Source organism: Squalius cephalus (genome assembly GCF_949319135.1).
Source record: "Squalius cephalus genome assembly, chromosome: 20".
Lineage (NCBI taxonomy): Eukaryota > Metazoa > Chordata > Actinopteri > Cypriniformes > Leuciscidae > Squalius > Squalius cephalus.
In genome coordinates this window covers 3,371,219-3,383,409 of record NC_137141.1, presented here as the reverse complement: position 1 = coordinate 3,383,409, position 12,191 = coordinate 3,371,219, and the positions used below count along the sequence as shown (strand labels likewise).

Here is a 12,191-nt window from a genome sequence, read left to right as displayed (position 1 = left end):
TACATACTGGCACCCAGTGCAAGAGTGAGATTAGTTCAGACGAACACCTGAAGCGTTTCTCCGGGCTCTGAGACCACACAGATTCCCTGACGCTGATGTTACTGAACACTGTTACTCTAGAAGCTGTTTACTTTAGTTCATGTCATGCTGGAGACTATCCTTCCCGCTCTAATGCTTTAATAGCTTGAACAGAAACATTAGACAACTGAAATTGTGCTTTCTGGCAGAATCCAAAGTCTGGAACTACATGATGATTCATAGAAAAATATACGTTTAAAGATTAAAAACAGAGTACATGTAATGTGTAGCAACCTCCCATTTAAAGAAAAAAGACTCCCATTCACTGACTATGGTGATATTGTTTTGCATTTGAGATTTTAAAGGGCAGTGGAATATTCTGTTAATTGGCAATAACATTTCCTGGTTTAGATGTAATTTTATGGGAATAATTTAATGCACCGTCAGAAGTGGTTGGCATTTTCAGCCTTGCATTCTTTGCCTTGGAAATCTGGCTTTACCGGCAGGCGTTTTAAACACCTCATTCACATAATGACTGCTCTAATGAGTGAAAATATAGCAATTGAAGCCTTATGAGTGTTTGGTCTGTTTTTTATTTTTTAAGAGCGGATGTAAAGCAGGTTGGAAATCACATTATTCCTACTTTATACTTAACCTTACTTCATAATCAATACTTTCAGTTGGAGTATATGGACGTCTCAGGTTGTTTCAGCCGGTCGTCCACATGTAGCCTTTCATAAAGAGCCTTTCAGCCTCGGCGCGGGTCATTTGCACAAACCATCATCATAACCCAGCATAACATTTTTGTTCACCTCGCACCATTTACAGTAGCTCCAAATATAGATTGAGTTCAACACTGCAATATTCACACTGGATAAAGCTCTTTCAGCCCTTTCTTCTGCGCAGAAGAGCGAGAGAATAAAGTAATTCACTCACCATCAAAACTAATCATTATTCATGGAAAAACATCACCGTTAACTGGAACATCATTTAAATTAGAGTTCATGTTTAGCCATATATAGACCTCTTGCTAGGGGTGAAGAGACCGAGAGAGAGAAACACGAGGTGCTTAACAAATATGACTTAAATAGGGCTGAACGATTCGAGAAAAAATCTAATTGTAATTTATCTGATAAAAAATATTATTTATTTAAAGGTCCAGTTGCTCCACAATTTGGCCAATATTATATGACTATATATCAATATATAATTATTATTATTTTTATTATTATTATTATAATAAAATAAAAAATATTAAATAAAATAAGAAATACTATTCCAAATTGAGCGGCATTGGTTCCGAAAGCATTTTTTTTCGTTCATTTTTCCCACAGGGATTTTGAAATAGTCTTTGTTAAAAAGTTTGCCATGATCCAAATCAACCAGCTACGAGAATCACAACACTACAAAGTTTGATTTTAAGCAAATGTACAAAACTGTTTACTTGACGGTTTTAGTGAGGCAAAAGAACTACAATCCCAGCTTAATACAATTAAAGGGGGGGTGAAATGCTCATTTTCACTCAATCTCCTGTTAATCTTGAGTACCTATAGAGTAGTATTGCATCGTTCATATCTCCAAAAAGTCTTTAGTTTTATTATATTTATAAGTGAAAGATAAACTGTACCGAGTCTTTCCGGAAAAAACCGAGCGGCTGGGGGCGGGCCGTGTGGGCGAAGCTAAAGCTGTGCTAACGCGCCGAGCTAGTAACGTTAACAACACACAGAGACATTTGTTCAACAGTTTTACTCACCGCCTGCAGTTCCAACGCACGACTGCGGACCTTTATCATTGTGACTGCTCGATCCTTAAGCATTAGACGATCTGCAAATCCGTCGATCTGGGCTTTGTTTATAAAACAATCATCGTTGAAATGCAGGGAAACAGTCTTGCTCAACTCGTTTTTCCCCAGAAAAACAAACTGCATCCACTATTCCCTTAACGCTGGGTTCTTTGGGAATCTGTGCAGGTTTGTCTTGCCCTGGCAACCAAAAACCCACTTCTTTGGTGACATTGACTTCCCTAAAGCCGAGCAGAGCGCTTAGATGAGGTACTGCTTTCGCTCTCTTGCTCTGGTGTACGAGTGCGCGCGCGCCCGCGATCTTACCGGAGAAGTGCCCTTATTAGGACCCGTATAAGGAAATTCCGTTACATCTGACGTCACACATGCCCATACTCGAAAAAAACTTTCCGAAACTTGTGACAAACCGGAAGGACAATTTTTGGCACAGAAATACTCCTTCAAACGTACAATTTAATTTTTTGAAACTTTGTCCATGTTTAGCATGGGAATCCAACTCTTTAACAGTGTAAAAAACTCAGTATGCATGAAATAGCATTTCACCCCCCCTTTAAAAACGATTGAGAAATATAAAACTGCTCATTTACAGATAAAAACTATATATTTTAAGTTTATTGCAAAATATTCATATATATATACAAACATTTGAGTAGTTTGAGAGCGTAGAGAGATCGCTTCGATGACGTCATTCGCAGTGCTTCATGGGAGTGGGCGGAGCTAAAGAGCTCTTCTGCTTTTTTCAACTCTCTGATTGGTGTCATTTTCTGTACAGCATCATGGGTAATGTAGTTTATGTCTGCTCATAAACTACATTACCCATGATGCTGTACAGAAAATGACACCAATCAGAGAGTTGAAAAAAGCAGAAGAGCAGAGTATTTAACAGAAATAAAAATGATCATGAGCTGCTACAGTGCCGTGCTTCACTCTGAAACACACAACACACATATTTTATTAAAGCAGCCTTTGTGATTTGATAAGTGCACTAAGCCATATCACAATTTCAGGGGTTTTCCAATTACTTGTGCATCCCTACATGAAATGCTTTAAAATATATATATATATTTTTTTTTTTTAACAAAGTGTGAATATTAATAATACATTATAAAAAAAAAATTGAACAGTCATTTGACTCTGTTTAATAAACTAAACAAAACAAGCAACTCCAACAATAAAGCAACAAACACACAACATAACTACAGAGCCCAAGTCACAAAACAAGTACGAGTGAAAAAATACAATCTCCGAACCACCTGTATCTACACCCATAGGTGTCAGTATAAAGCCCAATCATATAAACTTACCTCAGTGCATATTTAAAGTCCCCCTGTAGTCAATAAATGTATCACTTAAATCTCATCTTTGATCACCAAGATTACATATTAAAATGTTTTTTTACTTAAAAAATTCTTCATGCCTTAAAATATCTTGAATGTAACTCGACACCCTTGCCTCATTTAGTATGCGTGGTTCTATGAATATGCAGATGAGCCCCGCCTCCACTCACTCACTCAGCTCAGAGATCCACTGGTTGTCGATCACACGTTGATCTGATTGGTTACAAGGTAGTTTGTGACGTCAGAAACACCAGCGATTTCAAAGTGTGTTTTAGAGACTGTCTTTGGTTCACTGCAGTTTTAAGGAGGAAATACTCAGCAATGGTGTCGACTTATGAATTTACACATGGTTTGTCTTAAAGCATTTTAAAAACACCACATACACATATAAACAACATTAAAAGCTAGATTTTCACCACAGGGCGACTTTAATTGTCCTTTCTCCTTTTTTTTTTTTTTTTTTGGCTCTATTGTTGGAATGTATGCATTGCGATACAAAAAGGAAGGCACTTAAATATCAGTCTCCACCCTCATCTTTACTACTGTAGTAAAAAACGTCAACTTTTACAAATAATGTGCTGTTTAGCTTTGAGGGTTTGATATCTGTTGACAGGACTGCAGATCATAAGATCAAATCTGCCTTTCTTCAGTGAGGTCTGAAACACCTGCCTCTGAAGAATGCCTGACATTTCCCGTCCGCCCGGCCTGACACTTAAACAAACAGATGAGTGCAGAATGCGCAGGTCAAGCTTTTCTAGCTCAGTCTGCTTTCAGCTCTGCCTGAATCCTCACTGAGTTTCGCTAGCGTTATGGCAGCAAATGATTTAATAAAATCAGGTCCACTTTGCAGCTTATTCTGATGAGGAACAGTCAACAGACGGCAGGAAGAAAACATCTGACTGACATCTAATGTGCACCAAGCCAAAGGCCTTATTCAGAAAGGCATGAATAATAACTATATAGTAATAATAAAAGTAATATAGAATAATAGAACAAAACAAATGTAAGACTGATCATTCAGTAAGATCACAGTGATATTTGAACAGAAAATGTGTAGACTGTGTTCATGATTTCTGCCCGTTCTTAAGTTTATTTCATAAATGCAACTGAATATGCATGTGTGCACATGTGTATCACAAGTTTTCTTTCATGCCGACTTTAAGTTACATTTACTTGAGGAGCAGAATGACTTAACATATTAAGTCTTGTTTTCTGTTAAAGTTTTGATTAAGAAAATTAACTTAAAAGGGAAAACAAGGTTATTTTTCTGACCCTATTGACACGTATTTTTTTATATTTTGATATATTTTTCAGTTAACAAGACTTAATATCTTAAGTAATTTTGCTTCTCAAGGAAATGTATTTTGTAATTCGAGTACTCGATTTAAAAAAAATCCTCGAATGCAATTCACCCGTGTCGAGTAACCGGCAAAGTATCGGAAGTGTCTAATTCCACGGACGACAATCCATGAACTGCATTATTGCACCAGTTTCTAATGCTGCACTATATATTAAAACCATTTAAAAACCATACTATTGCATATTGCTATTGTGAATTCACAAAGGCATATATGCCCTGTGTGTTTATATGAGCTTTAATTATTTTCATGCGTGTCGGGTACGAGCGACTCCATATACTGTAAATGCTGCTCATGAACTGTTATCATTTACATGCGTCTCAAACTCCATCTCTGCATACGCTGTGAGTTTGGGTGGGTTATAATGTTCATCTGGGAACGCAATGTGTGCCATTTCACCAGATTTGTAACATAAATCATTTATAAACCTACGCCAACACAACAGAATACATCAATATGTTTCTAAATTTGTTTCTAAAAAGTTTTGTGGTCCACATTTTCTTGTTCAGTTGCAGTGGCTGTAGCATTTCTTTTGTAAAGAAGAGGCCAAATATTAAAGATTAAGTACAAATTTGAATTAAATGTCGTTTGGCCAAAATTAAACCAGGATTTGATCTGCTGTAAATTGCAGACATGTGTTATAAGACATAATGTACTTAAGATAAATGTTTATATTATGTATATTATGTATTTTAACAGTGTTGTTCTATATAACCATATGATTACTTGCTCTGTTATTATATATGTATTTTAAGGCTTTTGTAATTAAAGGCTTAGGTCTATTTTTATTACCAACCCAAAAATATATCAGATTACTTGATTATAAGGTTGCAACTAACGATTATTTTGATAATTGATTAATCTGGCAATTATTTATTCGATTCTTCGATTAGTCGGATGAAAAATTGGAAAAAATTGTTATACATAAACATTTCTTTTTATTATTAAAAAAATAATACATTTTTTAACCTGTTATTCCACATCCTGCCCAATGCTGTCCTCTCCAAACAATGGATATGTAATATAAAGCCTATAACAGCAAATTATTGTATCTATGTAAGCTATGCTGTACATTATAAGCAAAAAAAATAAAAAATAAAAATAAATAAATTAAAATGATAATAAACAAAACAAAAAACACAAAATGTTAAGTCGTACGAGGTATGAGGAACACACTCATTCACTCATCTGAACAGTAACTAGCCTGCATTAATAGGCTATTCCAACAAGAGACAGCCCTAGTTTAGATTTGTACTGGAAAATGACAGAAATGCTATGGAAGAATAAATTCCTGCAGTGTTGATGATTGTTGTTTTCCCCACAGCTGACTAATCTGAACCTGTCGAACGGGATCTTCAGCAGAGGGGGTCTGACATTGGCTCCTGGGGTCCGACCCGGACCCGTGAGAGCAGTACATACAGACGCGGCCCCTGGGAACTCTGGGTAAGTGTTCATGCATTTCTGTTGTGTTACTCACATCATCAAAGTGATTCAGATATGATGACTTGTTACTTATTTGAGCACAACTCATCATGCAGGTCTGCGCTATACTAGACTCATTGTGCTAGTGTTGTCTTCATAGTAATTCTGTTCTCAAGTATATATATACATTTCTTGCTATTGCAGTTTTGTAATGTTATTGGTATTCTTTTGGCTGGTATGTCATAACTCCTTTACTAGTCACATTTATTTATATAATGCGTTACACAATACATTATACTGTTTCAAAGCAGCTTCACATCAACAAACAGAAAAATACCATAATGTTAATGTTGTACAATTTATCAATTATGAATCAAATTCAATTTCTGCTTTAAAGAAGCTCTACAGAAGATAATGGTGTCATTATTCAGCTCAATCCAGTTCAATGTTGATTCAGTTCTGTTCAATAACGGTGTCAATGTTGCAAAGTTCATCAATTATGAAACGAGTTCAACTCTGCTTTAAGCAGCTCTACAGAAGATCATATAATACTACATGAAAGGTGAGTGACAGATAACAGCACTTCTGTCATGATAACTCTGAGAGTGTTTTCATGGTAGTGGACATGACAATGTTGATATGTCTGGTCTTGGCGGATAGATCTGCTTCACTGCTGCTGTTGGTTATTTCTGCTGCTGCAGAGCAAGTACAGGCGTTGCTTTTGCCAATATATACACAGACACACTGCTGTGAGCAAGTAAGACATGCTGTTGCTGTACAATATAGTCTACATCAATTACTTGTAGCAGATCTATTAGGGGTGCACGATTCAGAAAATGTCACGATTCGATTCGATATCGATTTTTAGGCTCAAGATTTGATTCAAAAACGATTCTCGATTCAAAAAATCGATTCACAGTATGTAAATGTCAGGGGTGGGAATCTTTAGTCACCTCACGATCCGATCCAATTCCAGAATGATTCTTTATCTACTCCTCCCCCTCCCCTCCCTATTAATTCATTAACTTAGTTTACATAGGTAATTAAGTACTTTTTTTTGTAAAAATTACAAATTAAAAAAAATATATTAAAACAGTTGTATGTTAAGAATTTTAAACTAACTTCAAAACATACAAGTAAGTAGCAAATAATAAAGAGGAGCATAGAAACATAACAAACAAACAAATAGTGCTTTCAGTAGCCTATTTAAGATTATCTGAACGTTTTCCATTCAAGAACTGTGAGTGATTTTTCTTCATCTTTACTGTTGTTTTTTACTATGACATCATAGACTGCGGGAGATCTATTAAGCTGCATTCACGCACAGATCTCTTTTGAAATATAAGAAGTAAAGGGGTTTGTCCTGTCCGTTTAATCCCTTAAGACATAACTGGCTGTGTTTACGTTAATTTTGCACAAGTATATTAAACCACTTACACGGAGTCGCACAGCCGCATGCGCGAGCAGTCTACACAAACAAAGCGCGCGTCAGCATTTGAAACTGAAAGCAGCCTTCTGTTAGTGAGGTTCATATTTTAAATATACAAGTCCACTGCATTCTAAACCACATAAATGATGACTTCGTAGAGCATTTGTAGGAAAATACCGAAAGGCGAGACAGCACGCTTCAAGTGTAACGTAACATCAAACAAAGCGCGCGTCTCTCACAGCGCATCCTGTGCAATGAAGCCTGTGAATGTCCTAGTAATTCGCTTCAACCTTTCCGAACTTATGAAAGATTATTTTACGGAAAGTTTGAGTGGTGTTATGTATGTGTGTGAGGAATTGGAAGAAAGCAGATTACGGGTGTTTCTAAAGCAAACTCAGCGTCATCGCATATCTGGTTAAAAACTAAGCTCAGAATCGATTCTGAAATTCTCAGAATTTTTCTCCCACCCCTAAGATCTATACAGGTGGAGCTGGGGAAGAGGGAGGGTTTCTGAAAGCACGCTGCACTGCTATATCACAGTATCTTTTATAAGAATCAGTGTATATTTAATTTATACATTGAAGATGCCAGCAGCTCTCACCTGAAACCCAGCAGGATTGAGCTTGGTCAGTACCTGGATGAGAGACTCTTGGGGAAACCAGCCAGCTGCTGGAAGAGGTGTTATGAGGCCAGCAGGGGGCGCTCACCCTGTGGTCTGTGTGGGTCCTAACGCCCCAGTATGGTGATGGGGAACACTACTGATACTTTGCACGTGACGTCACAAGTACTGGCTGGCGGGCAAGAACGTCGTTCTCCAGCAACGAAACCCAGTAAACTAATCAAGGGTCGCCAGTTTTACTATACAAAAGTTGGTGTTTTGAGGTGTAAACGACATGCCAGATAGTTGTTGTGCAATTGGATGCACTAACCGCAGATGAGATAAGCAACCTTCACAGTATAGCCTACACACGTCTGTGCAAATTTCCATCAAAGGTAATTTCAACATTTGTTTGAATACAATGGGTGTATGATCATGTAATTAATCGTGTCTTTAAGTTACTGTAGTTTTGTCAATCATCACCACCAGTATTCACCAGCTGGTTCGGCGAGTCAGCTGTTTGTGTTATGAGTCTAAGCTAGACTAACTGTACGTTCACACCGCCGCCGGCGAGAGCGGCAAAATTCATTGATAATGAATGATTTCCGGGCACTTTGACGCTCTCGCCGGTGGCGGTGTGAACGCACAGTAACAGCTGTCGTCTTTTGCTAACAATAACAGAAGTGTGTGATAGGTTGTTTTGAGGTTTGCGATATCTATGATTTTCAATGAGAACCAGAGAGGACCCAACAGTAGAGCTAGATTATTTATGGAGGAATTATTACTGCTCGATTATCTTAAAAAACCTTGTCTGCTTTACACAATTTATACCTTGGAGTTAATCCTAGTCCATAGTTATGCAGCTAGCTCGCTAACAGACTTGATAGCTACTAGAAAGTCCTGGAACTACAGGACTCAACGTTGAAAATACCCGTTTGTTGCCCGCCAGGTATCCGTGGTAGTCACGTGACTGCAAAGTATCAATACTATCAAAGAGCACCGTCCTTCAGATGAGACGTTAAACCGAGGTCCTGACTCTCTGGTCATTAAAAATCCCAGGATGTCCTTCGAAAAAAGTAGGTGTTTAACCCCGGCATCATGGCCCAACTTGCCCATTGGCCTCTGTCCATCATCATGGCCTCCAATAAGCTATTTATTTCATTTATATGAATAACTGAATTTCGATGTTAAAGGTGAACTCAGTAATGTATTAAAAAGGAGACATTCAAAAATGTTCAAGGGAATTAATCAAAAATATGACAAAAGAGATGAACAGCTCCAGCGTAAAGTGGACTACTAAAATCTTCCATCCACACCAGTAGGTGTCAGTATAAACTCTACTCTGGCCAGCCAAAGATAAACAAACAGAGGGCATCTTTACCTTTTCATTCAGCTTATACAATATCAACGGTGTGAGACAGAAACAGTGCAGTCCTTCATCTTTCTCACTCAGTCACTGTTTTTCCCCCCAATGATGCAGTTTAAAGTGCTTTGTTAAAGGGTGAATTGGCATTCTGTGAACTTTTTCAGTGTGATCATCTTTAGGCAATTTAATAGGTCCTTTAGTCGGCGTTGGCCAAACCGTTTACAGTCATTAAAACTTACAAGCCAGTTTAATGGCCTCTGAAGAATCTTTTAAGAGAGCTGAGAGTCTAAAATTGGGTGTAAGCGTCATTTTTATAGAAGCATTTCCTCCGTGATCTATGACCATATAGTGTGCTTTCTAGAAATGGTGTCCCTGAAATCATTCTGTTTTCCTTGCCCTCTGTGTGCAGATACATGTTACGCTTGGCGGAGAGTTTGATACTGCGGTAGACCAAGTCATAGGGGGTGAAAGACTGAAGACTGTTCAAGTTCAAGTGTCATATTATCAGAGCTCCTGACCTGTACTATCTCAGCAGGATGAACGTCATGAGCGTGAAGCAGTGGAAGGGTTAAACACACGCCGTTTTGCCTGTATTTTTACAGTGATATGCGAGTGACAATGTCTCAGACACTTTGGCCCTGATCGGCCTCCACTGTTTTTCCAGTCCAACCCTTCCTTATGTATGGAACTGTCAGGGAATTCCTGGAATGTCTGGCTTTTTCCCTTTTTAAAATCGTTTTATTTCCACCAAAGAAAGACCAGCCGTTATATAGAATCTGTAGCGCTGATGGCCGTGTGGTTTTATGGTGATATCTAAAGCAGACGGTTACTCTTTCTGATGCCTGCGTTTGGTTTATCACTGCTTTGCTTCAGTATGTCAGGGCTCATATTTAAGAGCGCAGCTCATCGCTAATATTAGGACTTTTTCCATTACATTGACTGTAAAGCGGTGGAGGGTGGAAAAGACGTTAAACAAGGATTCAACTGTGCTGCTGCAGTCCTTTCCACTGAGATTAATTGCCAGTTAAATATAATAGTGTTGGGGATGAACGGTTAGAAAATGCAGTTTCTTTTCCCAGAAGATTCTGCCCATCTGCTTTTGTTTGCAGCGGAAGATTTCATTCCTGGTCAAAACGTGGCATACCATTTGTTAGGCATCTGGCTGGAACTTTCCGCTGGCTACTGTGTGCTAAACGCCAAACTACAGGGAAACCGAAGCTAATTCTTCTGCCGTTATCCTTCACCTTGTACTTTACTGCTGAAAAATTATTTACTTACTAAGGAATTTTTTTGTCTTGCTTTCCAGCACAAATATCCAAACATTCTGACATCAAGATACATTTGCTTGAGAGGCAAAATGGCATGATATTAAATCTTGTTTTCTGAAAAATGTATCAAAATTAAGTGAGTTTAAGCATAAAACAAGATAAAATATGTCAATGAGAGCAGAAAAATAAACTTATTTCAAAGGAAAACAAGTTTTATTTTTCTGACCCCATTGGCAGTTGAGTTGATATTTGAGTTAAAGTTAGTTTAGTTAAAGAGTTAATATCTTGTATCCAGTGTTGGCCGGCAAATAGTGGCGAATCTAAAACGGACATTCATTTAATAATGCATCGTCATATCTGGTGATATACTGCTCAGTGCTGTCTTTAATGTTCGGGGGCTTTTTTGAGCACCTCCTCCACATCCAAGATTTTGGGGCCAGTGGTCTGTGCCAAACATGCTGAAGCCGTTAAGTGCACTGTTGTCAAAGCCAAGGGGGTTCAAGCATAATGGCTTTCAAAGAGAAGTAGGAGCTTTGAAGTTTTGTGTTATCCAGGAACTGCCAGGTATGCTGGATCAGCACTTCCAAACCGTTGTCCTTCCCACCAGCTCCTCCCTTCACTGCACTGCAACGTTTAGTCTAATGCTAATGAAGAATGGCCATTTGCTAACCGAATCCAGCAGCTGAGCGAACGGTTGGCTTATTATTTTTCACTGTAGGTATGTGGCAGCGTTGTCGTAAGCCTGAAATATTTAGGTAATTTTAGTTCCACTTGGACGGCTGTTTCAGCTGCCTCTTTTCTTGGCATCGGTAGACATTCATTTCCAGTAAGTTATTGGTACCACTTGCACATGATGATGATGATAATAATCGACGTGGTTTAGCATGGTAATGGAATGTCATAATTATTGAATATTAAGGTTTTGGATTGTGTCATAGGCTGGAAGAATGTCCCACTGAGCAGCTTTACCTTGGCTCCTCGTGCCGTCCATGGCATTTCTGGATTACTCCTACGGACAGCCTTTCAACTTTAGCACACAGTCGTGTATATCGACAGCTGTGGAGGTTTATTAGGATCAGATCACTCAATTCAGTGTCAGTGTCTGATTCATGCAGTGCCTTTATCACATCTGTGTGGAGGAGTGGTGCCATGGATCACAAAATTCACGGTTCGGATCATTTACGTTTTTTGAGCCACGGATCGGATCAGCAAAAATAATTATATATATATATATATGGAGGGATGAAACTTTGCTTTTTATGTATTACTTAAAGCTCACTTGAAGTTCTTCGATACCACATCAAAAACTACCAGCCTAACTGATAAAGTTCAATCATTATTAAAAACAAGTGAACAGTCAGTAATAAAATAAGAACAAATACAGAAATTAATAATTAAGCCTAAATTTAAAATAACACTATTTGTTCACTGTAGAAATTAAATAAAGGTTCATCTTTTTTAAAGCTGTATTTAGTTTTTTTTTTATTAACATTAATGACACAGACAACAGTAGGAATATTAGGCTACTGTCACTTTAAGAACGACTGCACGGGCCAAATAAACTGACAAACATCCGGTTTCTTTCTCAGCTGTT

General features: G+C 38.0%; 1 protein-coding gene across 1 annotated transcript in view; it reads left to right on the top strand.

Moving 5' to 3' along the window:
• The window catches only part of ttll5 (tubulin tyrosine ligase-like family, member 5), a 147,885-nt gene that overhangs the window by 89,921 nt on the left and 45,773 nt on the right, over positions 1 to 12,191 (top strand). The window contains exon 28 of the mRNA XM_079853170.1: positions 5,839 to 5,957. Coding sequence (XP_079709296.1) covers positions 5,839 to 5,957 — 119 coding nt within the window. The remainder of the gene's footprint in view (positions 1 to 5,838; positions 5,958 to 12,191) is intronic.